Source organism: Syngnathus leptorhynchus, chromosome 9 (genome assembly GCF_054491065.1).
Source record: "Syngnathus leptorhynchus isolate UIUO chromosome 9, UIUO_Slep, whole genome shotgun sequence".
NCBI classification, from domain to species: Eukaryota; Metazoa; Chordata; class Actinopteri; order Syngnathiformes; family Syngnathidae; genus Syngnathus; species Syngnathus leptorhynchus.
The window spans coordinates 5,428,999-5,447,220 of record NC_141203.1 but is presented as its reverse complement, the minus strand read 5'-3'; the positions used below and the strand labels follow the sequence as shown (position 1 = coordinate 5,447,220).

At 41.2% G+C, this 18,222-nt stretch overlaps 1 protein-coding gene across 7 annotated transcripts in view; it reads left to right on the top strand.

Annotated features, from left to right (window-relative positions):
• The first annotated feature begins 313 nt into the window (after positions 1–313).
• The window catches only part of caska (calcium/calmodulin-dependent serine protein kinase a), a 60,965-nt gene continuing 43,056 nt past the window's right edge, over positions 314–18,222 (top strand). For all 7 annotated transcript variants that reach the window (XM_085920328.1, XM_085920327.1, XM_085920323.1 and 4 more), the window contains exon 1: positions 314–970. In XM_085920328.1, the coding sequence (XP_085776454.1) occupies positions 912–970 (59 nt within the window). In that variant the 5' untranslated portion in view covers positions 314–911. The remainder of the gene's footprint in view (positions 971–18,222) is intronic.

The window sequence follows — 18,222 nt, the reverse complement described above, 5'->3', positions numbered from 1 at the left end:
AGATTAAGTGATGGCAACATATACAAGACTCAAAACGAGGATTTATTATTTATTTGAATGGCGAGGTTATTTGCAAGTCTACGACGCTAGGACTCCCCAACCAATGAAAAAGTCGTGAGGAAACTGCAGATCGTTAGCCTACGCCGTTTCGTCACATCGCCATGTTGGCTCAGCTTCTAACTGTTTTACGCGGCCTCAAGGAACTCTGGGAATCCTTTTTGAGCCAACATGGAAGATGACGGGGAGCAGTTTCAGAAGCATTTGTGCGGTGGGCGGGGCTTGGCTTTCTGGATTCACGCTCCGTAGAGCTGAACGGAAGACATTGATGTGGAGAAGAAAACACAAACCCGGCGAAGTGGAGTGAGGGAAAGGGTGATGTGAGACAACCAGACGCTTTGAGATTTTTCTCTGACAATTTAGGCTTTGCAGGAGAAGGTGATCGGCGGTGTGCAGACATATCCCGACGGTTGTCAATCGGAGGCTTCTCGGGATGTGAAGATCAGCGTAAACCCACCTGGACACAAATTAAAGTGGACGCGAACTGCCGGCTGGACTTATTCTAAGGCTGAGGCTCGAGTCGTTTGCTTTCTCACTTCGGAGTGTGCATATCGGGAAAACTGGGAAAGGCGGGGCCGGACTAGTGGTCTCCCACACCGGGATTACCGAGCTCCCCCTGCGCCGCTTCGTACCCAACGACGCAGCGGAATTCTAGAGGGGGAGCCGGGGGTGGTCGGGGGAGCTTCCACGGACGTTAACCGGGAATTATCCAACAACTACACCGCATCTGGGCGCGGGCGACGTTTGTCAGTCATTCCTGTCAACGGTCACCTGGTGGCCGTGGCCCTTTTTCCCCGACTGTTTGGAGTCTTAACCAGCATTGGGATTTGCACCTTCCCGGTGGAACTGGGACTATGGCGGACGACGACATTCTCTTCGAAGATGTGTACGAGCTCTGCGAGGTGATCGGGAAGTAAGTGCTTGCATTGCTGCTCATATTCCTGCATTTCGCCTTTCCGATCACCGGGAGCGCCGATACAACGTTCATATTGAAATATTGCACGACATTATTGTGCATGCATGGCGTCATTGTGGTTGAATCAATATAGCCTCGCTGGTGTGTATGATCCCTTAATCCCACCCGTGTCGACCCCTGAACTCGCTTGTAAGAGTGCAGTACATGTGTGAGACACGCCAATAAGAAATCTCACGGGAAACAGTTGTTGCATTCCCACTTTTATTGCCAACGTTGGTTAGGGATCCATTACGTTTGCATCAGTGCACAACGTGATTGCAGTTGGTAACTTTCTGCGCTCACACGCACACACACACCGTGAGTCATGCACACCGCACACATCTGGTCATGCTTATGGGGTGACGTTTCATGTTCATCTCAACCAACACTCATTCTCAATGTGTGCACGTCTTTTCCACGAGCACTGCAGCCGACTCAAGCCGTTCAAGTGCTCAAGATCGGTGCAAGCGACAGTCGAGAAATTGCATTTTCTCAGCTTTCCGAGATGGTGTCACAGCTGTACGGAGGCGGGATGGCGCCTGAATGTATGTAAGGGAACGCTGGAAAAAAGCGGAACACAAGTATGAAGTTTCACTTCTGCCGACCCGTTGTGTTGAAGGGAATGTTTGCTATCTGGAGATTTGATTTGCTCTATAGGTCAAATTCCAATTTAATGCCTGCAGCAGTGTTACCCAATCCAATCATTATTGAGCAAAATCACATACAGTGGAGCATCGGGTTTCGAACACAATCCGTTTCAGAAGACTGTTCGAGAAGTGAATCGTTCGAATTCCGAATCATGTTATCTCATTACAAATAATGGAGAAAAAAATGTAATCCTTTCCAAGAAAAAAAAGAACCCGTCGTTTTTGTATTTGCGCATTTTGTCCAATCGCACAACTGCAGCGCACCGGCGAACGCGCAACTGTAGCGCGTCGCCGACCGCGCAACTACACCGCGCTGGTCGTGACGCGCAACTGTAGCGCGTCGCCGACCGCGCAACTACACCGCGCTGGTCGTGACAGAGCGGCTGCTGAAATTTAGAAAATATTTTAAAAGTCCTGATGTACTTTCCAAAATTTAAGCGGACCTCAGTGCGCAAGGAGCTTAGTTTTGTCCGATATCGCAACTGTAGCGCGCCGCCGACCGTGCAACTGCACCGCGCTGGTCGCATTATTGTGACAGAGCGGTGGCTAAAATTTAGAAAATGTTTTTAAAGTCCTAATGGACTTTCCAAAGTTTAAGTGGACCTCAGTGCGCAGGGAGCTTAACTTTGTCCGATCGCGCAACTGCAGCACACCGCCGAACGCGCAACCGTAGCGCGCCGCCGACCGCGCAACTGCACCGTGCTGGTCGCATTATTGTGCCAGAGCGGTCGCTAAAATTTAGAAAATATGATTAAAGTCCTAATGGACTTTCCAAAATTTAAGTGGACCTCAGTGCGCAGGGACTTTAATTTGGACCGATCGCTCAACCGCAGCGCGCCGGGCGCTCACTGTCGCATTGCTTTAGGAGCGTCTTTGTGTTTTCGGATGGCTTTAATGCTCCCACTTGCTTCATTTGGAGCCATGATTAGAGTTGATGCAATCCTCAGAGTGGCGAGAATGTAATAAGTCAGTTGGCATGCGGGTCCTCTCGGCTCATCTCGCGAGATTCGACAACCGAATTGTTGACAAAAAAATTGACAAAAAAATCTCGGATGTTTTGTTCGAATACCGAATTGTTCGAGAACCGGGACGTTCGAAAACCGAGGCTCCACTGTATTTCTCATCGGAAGAGATTTTTCGACAAACCACAAAACAGTTAAGAAATGTGACTTAAGTCAAACACTGTTCTGCTTATCACTATATATTGCAGGCATAGATCAATAAATATAAATTATTTGCCATATGTTTGGACTTGAGTGGCATGACACTGGTTAGGAATCACTGGCTTATAGTATATTGCGTCCAATTTTGTGTGCATTTACTGTGACACATCAGATCTGGCTGTGTTTTCATTCATGAAACATGACACAACCCACATGCGCAGACACCCACATTTCACATTTGAGATGACACAAGTGTCAACACGGAGCCTTGATAACAGGTAAACATCCATCTGTTTTCTGTACTGGTTTATTTTCCAAGTTCCGGGTCATGATAAGCTGGAGCATATCCCAACTGATTTACGTACTACACTAAAGTGTGATCAGGAGTGTAGTAGAAGGCACACATCGAGAGATAGACCATAATTTTCACTCGTCACTCACTTTTCACTTAATTTACACTCACTTATAACTGAGTGGGAACCGAACCCACGCTGCCTGTACCAATTCAGACGAGTATACTACTAAACCGTCAGTAACCCCATCGAAGTTAACAATAATCAATAAATAATAAAACAAGATGTTACATACTGTTAAGTAAAAAAAATCATTTTACTTTGGAAAATACAGACCATGGCAGTGAATGTTAATTTGAAACATGTTTTTCAATAACACCATGGAAATTAAATGTTTTGAATCCGATTCATCGATTTTAATCGTCAAAATATCAACAAACAAACCAATTAGCAAAAATTATCATGAGTTGCAGGCAGCCTTACTTCAATTCTACATGGATTTTCTATGTCCATGTCCCTACTGTTCATTGTTTATGTGTATTGCATACTGTCCACGTTGCAGACACCTAACTACATTAAACTACTGTTAAGTAACTTGGTTGGTAGCTTTTGCAGTCAGAATGTAAAAATACCACTTTGTAAATGGTACATACGTTAGTAAAGCAGGACTGCTTTTAATACTTAAGCCATCACTCCCAATTACATCGCTGCCATGTTTTTAGACTTGTGTGTGCAATTAACTCGAAACGTTCCCTCGCTGCTGTGCTGATGCCACCGGGATGACTAATAATCCAAACTGGTTATAAACGGCTGTGTTTATTTTTTGACGGTCCATCGTCTCCAGGCATTCATTCTCTTTCACAGCCGTTGAGCTCACCCTTTGTGTTTTGCAAAATAAGATTCAGTACAGTACCTGCGCGACACCGAGGGAAGTAACAGCTGATATCACAGCGTTTTACGAACCAGCTGAGGAATGAAAGACTGTCGAGGGAGACGCTTGCTTTGTTTTTGTACACAACAGAGGCGCTTGAATGAGTGCAGGAATTGAGTCTGCTCCTGCTTTGAGCGACACATGGATAAATGAGCGTCATGTGAACGATGCCCTGCTTCGGGTGCACAAACCTGACAGTCAGTCAGTCAGTCAGTCAACGCCCGAGTGACTATTTGCGGGTCTTCTGGAGATGCTTGACAGGTTGATGAGACCCGCGCTGCATGTTTATGCAAGTCTGAAGATGATGTCCTAAACACACACCTGTGATGAACCAAAGGGATCTTAGCAGCGCCTTTTGTGTAGAACCTTTTGGATGTGTCCACCACTGAGCACACGGACCAGCAGAAACACTCAAATACAAGCCAGTTGTACAAACACACGTCAGAGTTCTCTGGCTAATTTAAGTGAATTATAGTCTGTACCCTTCCAACACAAGTCAACCACTCAATTTCCTGCCACAGCTCCCCCACTTTGTATTTATTCTTGAGAGGCAGAGTGAGACTTCACAGTCAGGTTTTTGGGTGTGTTTTTTTTTTAACCATATATATAAATATATTAGGGGCCAGTGGGAAAATCCCACATTTACTTACCTCCACCAAGGATCAAATGTATCGGTAATGTATTTGGTCTGCACCAGTTCAGATACATGTTTGCATAAGGATGGGCCTTCCATTCCTACTTCCGCAAGATTACCTGGCTTTGTATATCAGCACCATTGGACATCACTAATGAACGCTAATGAAGTAGTGAAGTCATAATTGCAGTACATTTGTATGTGGAAAGAAAACACTAGTACGTACTAGGAACAGTCCAAAGAAAAACAGTTCGGATAACTGAGCACTTCTTGTTTCATGTGACATATTTTGTTGTTACACAAATCATTTCAGAGTGTGTCATTTAGTATAACCTTGAAAAACCATTGGATAGTAGCACTGTCATGCTGATAATTTTTTTACAATTGTATTTTCATATAGTAAACTATTAATAGACAATAGTACTATTATTATACTGTTTGGGAAATTGTTTTTTGTTTGTTTGAATTTAGGCAATTCGTACTGCCTCTCAAAAGTCTGTGACATTTCTTTAAACACCGGTTTCTCTACAGTGTTGATTAGCTGTATCTCTTTCACTATAACGAGAGTAACACGATCCGTGAGGCGTTATAATTGGAAGCTGTTGGGAAATGGATGACACTGCATGTCCCACGGTGTGTCTTGTTACTAGTTAAAGAAATTGGGTGAGGTGATTGTCTTTAAAAATCGATTTTGAAGTTTGTTGTGTTGTGACTTTCTTCTTCTAGCTCTGACATATCACCTTATTGACGTTATGGACAATGCAACGGGCCATTCCTTCGGGCCATGCTGTCTACTGGCTCATTCTCCCAAATAAAAGCATTGTGTTGGGGGCAAAGCTTCACCTTGATTCTAAAATCTCTATTTATCAAATAATGTCTTTTTACATTGATAAATTGCGACACTAATTCTCGCGCAAGCCAGCCAGGTTCAATTAGCATGCAGTTGCCATAATGTTGACGCCACTAGTCAGAAATCCATCAAATGATTATGAGGCTGACATATGTCCCCGCATGCTACTAATGAAGCCAAGAATGCCATCGCAATGGACACACCGAAGATTTAGCAGTAGACGCTGTCTTCTAATGTGCTGTATTGCTACAGAGATGATTTACTTCAGTAAGAGGACAAAGAATTTGCCTTCATTTGCATACTTCCCGGCATAGGAATAGTAAACATCACGATCCATCCACTTTCTTTAGCGTATGTGTTTTTAGACACTTCGCCTCACGTTTTTCACATGAATTTGATCGGGGGTATTACAAACATTGTTGCTTCATTTCCGCAGCACCACAACAGAGAAGGGCAGGGGCTCCTCCTTCTCATCTATCAAGTGAACTATGGCCGTGCTAAATGTTTGGCTAATGCTAAGTGCCATTGCTGTCTTTGTTGTTCAACAGCGGTAATCAAGTAAATACACTGATCAAATATGCCTAAGCATGAAAAGTTATTGCATGTTTTAATGTAAAGCTCTTCAGAATTGTGCGTTTCTGTTTTCGGTACCACCATTCAGTGTAAAAAAATCTATACAGTATAAACTGTATATCTTCTAATTTATGTAAGCGCTCTGGGATGTTCATGCAGCATCCCATTTGTACACTTTTCTGCATTGACAATTTGAAATAATATCCCATTTTTAACAAAAGGGTTGTAGATTTAAAAATGTTGTTTTTATCCAAGTCATCGGTTAATTATTGAAATAATCATTAGTTGCAGCACAAATATTTTCTGTAGGACTCACAAAATAGCAAAACGAGCAGATTTGTTAAAATAAAATCTCAAGACAAAGTAACTGGTGTCGCCCTCGTCATCATGAATCCACATTAAGAGGGAATAACAAATGAGCTAAAATATAATTCGAGTTCTTTATAATGCTTTTGGCCCATTAGGCCCCATTAGGTAAACAAAGCTTGCGCAATTTGGATGATTCACTCGAAATGTTGGTGCCTCTTTGAATGCTACTACGCCTGACTGAAAATTTGCATGATGACTGTAGACGAGTGCTGAGGCGGTCTGGCCTTGTCAGCTGATTTTGTTTGTGTATTCTCCATAAAAAAACAACAAAAAAAATATGCAGATGACACCAAGACTAACGGCAGTCTGAGCATTGTTTATATATTTTGAGAACAAGCCTGATGTGAGTTATTAAAATGTATAGATTAGAAAAGTGAAGTACTTTGTAATCCCCCCCCAAACACACACACACACACACACGCTAAAAAAAAAAGGAAAAAAAATAACATATTGGGCTAGTGCGTTGTGACTGAATGGGGTCCCGAGCCTTGTGGGGGACATGTATGTTGTGTTGTTGCCTGCAGGGGGGCTTATGTGTGTGCACCTGTGTATGCGCTAGCATCTTGTGTAATAGAATCTAAGCCACTCTGTTGGGGTTTGGAGGGTGGGAGAAAATGTGCTGAAAGGCTGCTTCCGGCACGCACAATTACACATAGATGATATAGCAGCGAGATCTCACACTTAGCCCCTTAAAATATTTATGCTTTCCCATCAAGCCAGAACAAACAACCCCTGCTAGAACTTTGCCGTTCTCAGTGGTAAAACAAACAGATACACAGTCCGGGCACACAATGTTACAGTCAAAGCTCTAAAGTTGAACACAATCTGCTTCCTGAACTTGTTCCAAGCTGTTTTTTTGTTTTTTATTAATAGGAAAAAAATGTAAGCGTAATTCATGGTTCAAGCGCTGGTGCTTAACTGTCATATATGTGTCATGAAAAGTCAACTGCAGCTATCTGGTCTTATTTGTTCGTTTAAATTACTCATCGAGAGAGCTCTGCTACAAAGTCAAACCGGTAGTGCCACCATTTCTTGTTAGATTGGCAAGCTTAATCACTTTTGCTTGTGAGCTCAAAAGTGCCCTCCTCTTGCATAACTGAGGATTTCCACGTTGTCAGAGATTCTTTCAGATATAAACGGCCTAAAAGCTGAGAGAGTGACGGAAGCACAGCGGCGTGACAAGTGACTGTGTAGTGAGGAGTCTGCAGTCACTATGTTATGTACTGTAAGCGTAAGAATTTACGAGAACTGGATGCTTTCGATCTCGACACTAGATCTTTGTCCCCGAGTGCCTGAGAGCTATACATCCTCACGTAGCTTTTTGACAGACACTTATTTAGTGTCGCAAATCTGAGCGTGTGACAGCAACTTCTGTGTTAATTGACAAGGATATGCCTCCATTTAAGTATTGGTCGTAAATTACCTCCAGTTTCTTATTTGCTTGTTTAAATGCACAGCTACAGACATGCCTTGTGGTAAAATTGAGTTTTTTGTCGGTGGTGCATTTAGAGTGGAAAGAATTAAGCGTCTGGAGTTTTTCCGTTGTGTTGTTTAGGGGGTATGTGTCTTACTATTGCTTTCCTCTTTATTTGTCCGTCCCGCTGCCATTATTCAATTGAAGCCTTTTGGGTTCGAAGCAGTTCCCTGCCAACTGCCTAGTAACACACACCATAACCTGGGAAACGGCTCACACCCTGCCTGGAAAAGAACACCCAGTATAGGACACAGGGAAAAGATATTTCCTTTGTAGCACTCTTAAATGCCAGCTGGCTTCTGGAAACAGTGTGCAAACAGTCAAAGCCACACAGGGAGACTGAAGTGACTTACTCGTGTGTCTGTTCCACATTCTGGAAGACCCACAGTACTTTTTTTATATTTAAGGGGAGGCTATGGCTATTTCTGAATGTTACTTGACACGCTTGTCTTCTAAATACAAATATCTAAATACCTGCTCTTCCTGCTATACTCACCATTTCCTCTTAGTGTGATACACTAATGGAGATAAATACAAATAGGAAAAGTTGCGATGACTGCTGGGATAGGCTCCAGCACGCCCTCGACCCCCCAGTACAGAAAATGGATGGATGGAGGGGATTGAGCTCTTTTTTCACAACTTACCCTTTTAGTCTTGTCTTTCTGTATATGTTGTGCTTATGCGTGAATACTGGTTATTTGAAGAAATATCATTCCCAGAATTCAATGCAAACTTTCTGTTAACTCGTCAAAAGGATTTCCGATTGACTGTGATCATGTTTCCGAAACGGAATTTGTTTTTTTAGTGTTTAGATTTACAGTAAACTTCATTTAACAGCAGACTGCGCATTCGGGAAGGACAGAATGGTGCAGACATTACGTTGCCTACTGCAAGCAACACAATGCGTTCTCAATACAGAAACTTGCAAACACACTGTGCTGCTTGGCAAATTGTTTCTCTTCGATTTTATTGTTTTATGATTGTGATAAGCCAGATTCATATCATGATACAATTTCTATTGGCCAACTTTACTACTTTGTTAACCTCAAAGGGGACTTTTATAGACCTTGCTCACTGGGACCCAGTCATGATGGAAAATCAGACAAAGGTCTTCCCCAAATCGTTTCCACAAATTTAGAAGCATACGACTGTCCAAAATATCAAGAGATGAACATTTGGAATTCAGGGACCCCTAAAGACGCCCTCAGCCCCCAATCGATTGGTTGATTAGGAAGATGTCTATCTCGCTAATTGTATACGGTCAGAAAAGAATGGGGCACGTTATTATTTTGGGGAATGTAACCAGCAGCATGAGATCCTGGAGTGCGTGCGGGTGATTGTGGCATAATGCACTGAAGGCTTTATTGGGTCATAGCCCACACACACAATGAGCTGTACTGTGTGGGCAAGTCAGCACTCTTTCTTTCTGGCCTGACAGCCTAGTGGCCTGTTGATGGTTCGACATAAAAATCATTTTGTGAGGTCAGTGCCTTCAAAACCACGAGAGAGAGTCGGAGAGCGTAGGATACAAAGGAATCGCGGTGATCAAACAATCCATTTGAGGATGCTGTTTCTTTTCAAACTGTTATTTTTGTGCAAAAAAATAAACCATCAGTTATTATTTCTTAAGGTTTATAAAATATGAAAATAACTGTACCCATCTTTGATAACAAGCGAGGAGTCTTTGAATGTGATTCTGTTCACTTACGTTTTTGTGTAGAATCATCTGCTTGTCACTTTGATTTATTGTAATTTCTAGATCACAAAGCACACCTGATGAAAAATGCACACATTGGCCACTACATTTATTTGTCAGGCGTGTACATATTTTTAAATACTTTTGTGTACCTAAAACACAGCTAAATGTTTTTTCCACCCAAACAAGCCTTTAGAAAACTATGGTCGCTATGTTTGTTGGGTCTGTCTTGACTAAAAGTGTCACAATTAATCGACAACAAACCGATAAGCAAATTAAATGCCTCGTATTTTATCAATCAAGTAAGGTCTTGGAGGATTTGCAGAGATTGCAAGAGTTGTGTAGATGGCGATTGCCTGAATTGTGGGACAGGGTCTCTTCTCATACTTTGTGCTAAAAGTAATCGTCACAATCACCAAAGCCGGCATCGGCATTTGTCCAACCGAGGCATGCTGTGTGAAAGTGTAGTTTCAATTTTAGTGATATCCTGCTTTGTTCATTTTGCTATTAAAAAGGTAGGGCAGATAAATGCTATGTCCTCTGCTATATTGCTGATAATGCATTTTTTCCCCCCAGGTTACCCCTGTAAAAGAAGTATCTTATTATGTTGCTAACCTTTAAGATTTACTACAGTTGAATATTTGGTGCTATGCATGCAAAGGGTGCAAGGAAGCTCACGGGGCATAAAAGTAAAAAGTAAAGTAAGTCACACACAAATGCATAAAAAGCAGCCTCGTGTGAGATTAAAGGGAGTGGAAAGCATTTTCACAACAGTCGCCAGTGGCAGCAGGCTTGAAGGCCCTCTGCTAAATTGCTGTAATAGATTACACTTTTTCGCTCTGTTCAACTCTCTTCCTCCAGAGCTACTTTTATTTAGCCGTGAGATCTCAGCAGCCATTTAAGATGTCGCATTGTCGACTCTTTTTCTAATTCATAATCTCGCCCTTTGTTAATGTCAGAATTTTTGCACGGTTGTTTACACACCCATCTAATGCTGGATTAACACTGCATGGTTCAAGTGCCACAATTATTTATTTATTTTTTTTATTCTCAAGTGGCACAATTCAAATATGTGCCATGACAGAGTCAAGAGAGAGGAAAACACTTGCAATTGAATTGTTAGAAAGGCCTCCAATCCAATTGGGCCGATTTGAGATTATGCTTGTAAACCTTTCTGTGCCACGTGATCATGTGGGCAGATTATTGCTTTATTGCCCCTCTGCCCCTCCCCAGACCCCAAAACATTGATAGATGACTTTGGTCTTATTGTTTATGCCTGTGACAACATCAAAACCCAAAGACTAATAACAAGCTCAGAAGCGAGCTGATTTTTAGAAATGTTCAAGATCTTTTTCTGGTTTTCACACCAATTTAGACATGAATGGGAAGAGGCGTCTATTTAAATCCTGGTCATCTTGAGGCGACGCTCGCAATGTATCGACAGCATGTATGCTATGATCGCAATTGTTATATTGTAAAGAACATTGCTGCGTTACAGTGCTATAATCGGAGAGGGATAATATACGAGATCACATCGCAATGATGAGTACTAATCACATAATCTTCAGATCGCCTGGCAAAACAAACGTATTGATTTGTGTGTTGGTTAACTTGATTTGAGACTCACTTCTCTTGTCATATTGACAAGAATGTCGGATTATGGATTAATATCACTGTGGCAAAATTATATGTTAGTATTGGAGGAAAAGGAGTCAAAAAACTACTGTGGTAAATCAAGGCATGGACATATCTTGGTACATTTTTTTACATTCGTAAATTACAATTGCATTCAATTGATTGCTGACGCCCACAAAGGAAAATTCTACAAAAACTAATTTTACCCTTAGAAGAAGAATAAAAAAAATCAATATTATTGAATTTACCATAGGAGAAAGACGGAAGAGCAGCGCTATAGTAGGCTACAGCTAGGCTGTTTGTGTGGGTGTGTTATTGCCTCTGTGACAAGGACAGCGACAGAATATCGCCGGTAAATCATTAATTTTAACAATATGTATGTGTGTGTGCCTCTCAGGTTGCAAGTTAGTGTCTGTCTGTTGAGAAGATGTTTGGTGATGTACAGCAGCAGAGGTGTGTGATGTGAATGAATACAAAGCAGGTGAAAGATAAGAAGGCATTGATGGGCGTGGTCCACAGCCACATTTAGCATGGCAGCATCATGGCTGTGTTGACATAGTGTCAGACAGATGGCTGACACATGTGCCACATGGTAAGCGCCACAAGCACACAAGGCTGGCCACAAGGCTTGTGGAGGTGAGCAGTGTGGGGGAAAAAAAAAAAAAAGCGTCCGAAATCAAGATGCTCAATGTGTCATAGAAAAACATGCAATCGGCAAGTTACACAGACGCTCATGCACGCACGTAGTGTAAGATAAGTAAAAGACTTCTTATCAACAACAATCTGTTACAATGACTTTTGCTTATTTGTATTTAAGAGGCCATTTAAGTGGTCATTTATCCTTATGTTTTTTTTTTTCCACAATTTATGCTTCTCGCACGCACACTCACTTTCCTTTCCTTTCCTTTCCTTTCCTTTCCTTTCCTTTCCTTTCCTTTCCTTTCCTTTCCTTTCCTTTCCTTTCCTTCCTTCCTTCCTTCTATCTTTCTATATTCCTTCCTTCCTATCTTTCTATCTTCCTTCCTTCCTTCCTATCTTTCCTTCTTTCCCAGCTTTCTTCCTGCCGAAAGATCCCCTTTTGTCAGAGTGAACGTCACAGAATCAGCAGCTGCACGCGCTGCTGACATCTCAGAGAGAGGAACAAATGAGCAGATACGCTGTACAAGGACACGAGTGGGAGTGACACAAAAGAGTCAGAGAGTCTGCTGTGTGTGTTAGTCCTCATACAGAACTGTCTCACATACATACATTTGTTAGGCTGTTGTTGTCAATGGTGTTGACTCATTGGTAGCAATAATAAATGCGTAATCTCCATCAAGTGACTAGTTCAGATCACCACGGTCCATTTCAGAAAGGTAAAGCCTGCTCTGAATTGTGGTTCCACTGTGGGCTGCGTAGTCGGGAGGATGGCGATGAGGAGAATTTCAAGCACTCAATGGAAAGTATTCTCAGATTTCTGTGTTCCTTCATGAATACAGATTATCTTTGTGTTGAATAAAAATAAAAACATTCTGACATGTTATGGATCAAACGAGTAACTTTTTAGGTCCTGTTTTTGAAAATAGAAAGCAATGGTATTGTTTTAGAAGTCCCAATCCTTGAATAATCAACAAATGACTCCATTATTAAAGGAATGGTCAGTTGCAGCACCACTCATTCCTCCTGCCTGTTGTGTTGAAATGAAAGTATTTCATACTGTTTTATATTTTATATCATGCTTTATGCTGGCACTGATTGTGAGCTGCCATCTCTCTGTGTAACAGCACGCACAGTTGTGGCTGTATTCTATTTTGCCGGGTTCTCTCATATAGAAACACAGAGATGACTATTGGATTGGACTCATTTTCTGGAATCTCTTCAAAAGATGCTGATCAGGACTGCTCAGAATTAACAACTGCTTGTAGTTTTTTCTGACTTCTCCGTTCTGTGTAAATGACACCAATTTGGAAAGATTATCATGATGGATGAAGTCAACTACTTCTTTCCTTTTGAAGATCAGAATTAGAGCCGTGCAATGATAAAACTCTCCGAATTTTATTTGCACATTACCACGGTAACACTCCTCTGACTCATTAAGCCAGCATGCCTTGCTTTTATTGTTTGGTTCTTGAATTTCAAGAAACACGATCTATTTAAACATGCTTGGTCAACAAACGGCACGCTACAAACTCACTGCGACGCTAACGCACAATATACACGCACAACACACGGCCGCCCAAAAAGTTGACCTCGCTGCCATCTGTGTGCGTGTGTGTTTAATGAATAAAGAAATAGTGGGCTTGTTCGGGTCGCAAGCACACCTGCTGCAAGTGTGAGTTCAAAAACCTGGTTTCGTATGTGCAGATGTACTAACCTCAAGCCTCAATCCAATTATGCTTATTTGAAATCTGTTGGGATTCATTATTATTATGCTCTCATGGACCCTCAGGAATTACTGACCACAACATTATCTGCACAATCCAATGACATCAGAGTACAACGGGTCTAACAAATTGTTTGTTTTGGGGTGCTTACATTTTATGCATTTAGAAACAACTAGAGGTGCAACGATCAATCGACAACTAATCGATTATTAAATGAATTGATAGATTTTGATAATTCATTGTTTGGATACCTTTTTCATTTTAAAATTGTCCAAATCCTTTCCATCAGGAAATATTCTTCATTCTATACTGATTATGTTTGTGTTGAAGCAAAATAAAACATTTGCTTTGACTTTGGAAACCAACTATTATCAGAATTATAAGCAAAGCTACTACGTAAAAGGTTAGTCAAATTGGACATGTCCAAGCCACACCATCGGCTGAGATTCCTTTCTCGCCTTCTGCCACGATGTATAATTCATATCCCTACAAGCAATATCAGGCAGGGTTCAAATTGATTGAAGCCTTGCTACACGAGTGCAGCCTCATTAATTTGCAGCGGATGTGCCGTTGCAAAAGCCCAAGCTCAACTTTTTGCACTGCGGCATGACATCATCGGCCGTGCACTGCAGTGGTCACTTGCACGCAATCAAGCCTGAGATAAGATATTTATGATTACAGAATTAACAACGTTTTTTTCCACAGTTTCTCAATCTGCGCGTGTGTGCGATAGGCCTTGAAATGAAAGGATCTGTTGCTTCGCCTGGATGAGATGTTAATGTTTCAGTGCCCCCAGCAATATGATGCCATCCAACATTACTTTTAATGCAAAGCTGTCTTTTTGGTCTCGGATGGTGCCTGAAGCCACTAATAAAGATTATGGGATAACACAAATATTGATTCAAAATAAGTAACAGTTCCTCCTGACTCTGACTGTGTACTAATTATGGCTAAAGCATTTCCTGTAAGTAAGGGTTGCAAAAAAATAATTTTCCTGTCAATATAAATACCAAGTAGCAGCAAACAGCCCTTGCACCCATTTTGTAATAAGTAATGTCTAGAATGATCATAAACTCTGATGCCATATTCTACTCAGATTAGATGATGTACAGAAAAAATAAATATTGGACTTGAATGTTGCCCATTGGTCTGGTATAGCTAGTTTCATGTGGGGCTCATTTGAGCAAATTTTCCCAGTCCAAGTTTTTCAAAGTGCAAGCCCTGTAATTCCCCTAAATGGCTGCATCAAAACTAAAACGGCAGACTCCTGGTTAAATTTTATGTGTGGGCCTTGGAGACTTTTTTTCTGTCATTTTATGACAATCAATGAATTTTGTGTCAATCGAGTACGTTTATTTATTTATTTATTTATTTATTTATTTATTTATAACTCCATACGTTTATTATTCACTTATTTATTTTGTCCAGAGTGCACTACTTTTGCTCCAAAACAATCCTTAAAATAATGGCAATTTAAAGTACCATATAATTGGCCTTGCGGGCCATTTTTTATATGTATTTATTTTTATTTTTCTATGAGCAAGCAGCAAATAGGCCGCTCATGTGAAGTGAAAACAAAAAAGCTGTTCCAAATGTCACTTCACAACAATCCCATGTCCCTTAAAGGCACACATACCTGTAAAACACTGACGTTGTGACTTTCAACTTGTCTCAAGGTACAGTAATTATATTATGAAACTGTTTTTTTTAACAATCTATTCATAAAGTCCGCATAAATAGTTCTAGATTTTGGATTGGAGTATTGTCATTTCGATTCATTTAAACAAGGGAGTATTGATTTGCTATATGTACTGTGCAAGTAAATTGAGTTAAGAGCTAGGTCATGGAGGAAATTACTATTAGTATTATTCTAATTATGCATGCAAATAATGGACTTTGGCCAACTTGAGCCCACACCCCACTGTATTTTGTGAAATAAACTGCTCTGGCCCGTCCGTGTATGAGTAAATATTTTTTTTATTTCTAGTATTCTATAATGGATGTCATGTTATACCATGCTGCCCTACATATTTGTCTCCTGAAGCACAATTTTTTCACACTTTGCATAGAGTTTGCAAGGGGCTCCATTTATTGGCTTTAAAAGGACTGACAAAAAGGGCCAAAAGCGAAAAAAAGATTAAGTCTTTTTTTAGCTCAAGTGTGACGGTGAGAAATAGCGGGCCTGGCGGAGTTTAAAACGTAATAAGCACTTGTTACGGGACGTGGAATGAATGCTCTCCTCATGCTTGTGTAGCGCAGCGTGTCCAAGATGCTGCAAGTCGCCCCCCACTTAACACCATGGGATGTCTCCCACTCAGTTTCACTCGGCACCGATGGCACTCAAGACAACACAGCGTGTTTGTGTGTAATCGCCGCGTCACTTCAATTTGTCAAGGCCCGTGTGTGTCTGCGTGCGTGATCTCTGAGTTTGTTGCAGGCGTGTGTGTGTGGGTGTGAGTGTGTGTGCATGTGTGTGTATGTGGGCTAATCTTAGCTTTTGCACTGGCCCAAGCCAACAATGAGGATTAAGATACATAAGCACTCTGGCAGTGAGGCGCAACACACGACAACCTGAGATAGACAGAAAAGTTGTGAGAAAGTCACATGACCAGTCCTAATTGGGATACTTATTGGCCTACTGTTGTTCCGCTACACCAGATAAGACCATATGAATCCGACAGTTGACGTGCAAACGTCAAATGACAATGCAGAAAACAAAAAGCCGCTAATCTTTTGTTCCACGTGAGCGACGTTTTAGGAGACAAAGCAAAGAAACACGACAGATGGCGGCTTCTCTCTCACAAAGCGAATCATTTTTTTTTAAAAAAGGCGTTCCAACAAAGAGATTGTGAGAAAATGATTACACCTTTTTTTGTTTCATTTTTATGGTTTGATAAAAGAAAACCACAATTATACGTTCTGTGTAGCCTTAATGCTTACTTTAATGCTAATAACTTTTCATTGATTTATTCTTGGAAGCATTCATATAAATTTGTTCAATACAATGCCTTGAGTTTAGAGATCCCGGTACACAGTCATAGCCATTAATGTACTTGTATTACTAATAATTAATAACCGATAGATTGTATTTCCATATTTTGCACCTTTCCTGGTATACAAGACGTGTTAAGAATGGGGAAGAAAAAAAATCTATATAATGAAGAGGGAAGAAGAGTGTTGCAGAAAACCAATGGATGTATTGCTGTTGGAACCCAATAAATTCCATGTGAAGTAAAAAAAATATCTAATTCTATATGACTACATTTTCATCTTTAAATGGTTGATGTAATAAATTCATCAAAATAAAAAAATAATGATTATAGACTAATGATTGTTGCGTAATTGAACAGTTTTCTCCAAATTCTATGACAAAATAAAGTACGATAAATGGGTCCCGCAATAATGTTCTTGGCAAAAGTTTGAAAATATAAAAATTCTGACAAATTGTTCTGAAAGTGAATTTCAATAGATTGGCAGCTCTATCATTGGCACTTTTTCATTTCATTTTTCACTTTCCATTTGCCATATTCGCACAACACAAAGGACAATGTGGGCCATCGTAATATGTTAAAATGTTGAAATCTCCACTATGCTGGCCAACCACATGTGATGCAAGTTAAAAACTGTAACCATGACAAAGCTAGACATAACAGACAAATGGAAGGCGAATCATTCATTACACAACCCCGTTGGGCTGTCTGGTTAGCAGATGACAGTAACAGACATAGCTGTGGGCCTCTCCAACCTCGTAGCGTGGTGTGGATTACATTCAAAGTCACTCTTGGGTGAGCGTCAGCGTCAAGAGAGTCATCTCATCATTACCGCCTTGAACTTGAACCTCACCCTGGCTGATTGGGTTGTCGGGCAGACATGCGGTTCTCAGATGGACATCAGCGGGATAATAGCCAGGTAAAAAGGTCAGCGCTCTCATTTGGCTCCATGGCTCACAAGTTGACTTTTCAATGCATATGACGGCTGTAATATGGCTTTCCGCAATCACACTTTAGGATCGTACGTCTCTGCGAGTGCAGCAGCTTATCGTGGAGTGGAGAGCGGTTTCGCTCAGAGTCACCCGCTGAGTATTGAGTTATTGTCAGGCTGCGCTGGCAGACAGTTGACTGTGGGGCATAGATTTTGGTGTATTCAATGTGCTGAGTTGATTGGCTGGCGAGACATTTTCACTGACACGTGGATCAATGCCAACTTGCACAGGAAATCCCATCTACAAGAGTGGAAGCGGAGAAATTGACTCCTCCTGTAAGGCTCTTGTAAGGTTATTTTGTGCAGAGGTATTTGTCGGGCAAAGATCAGGAGCTCATTCTGTATTGCGAGCAGATTTTATTACCTGCACCAAGCAGAAGGCGAGCTTTCATGGCCATATAAACACACTGGATGGTTTTTGCTCACACTGTGCAAACTGTTTTCTTCTTCATAGTTATTTTCCAGTTGTTAATCACCATCTCACGTCCATTACCGTCACCTGAAGGAATAGAACACTACTGAATACAACTTACATTTTTGTTCTTTCTTTCTTATCGACAGCGTAACAAACGATTCGGCCATCTTCAACCTTCTCCTGTTC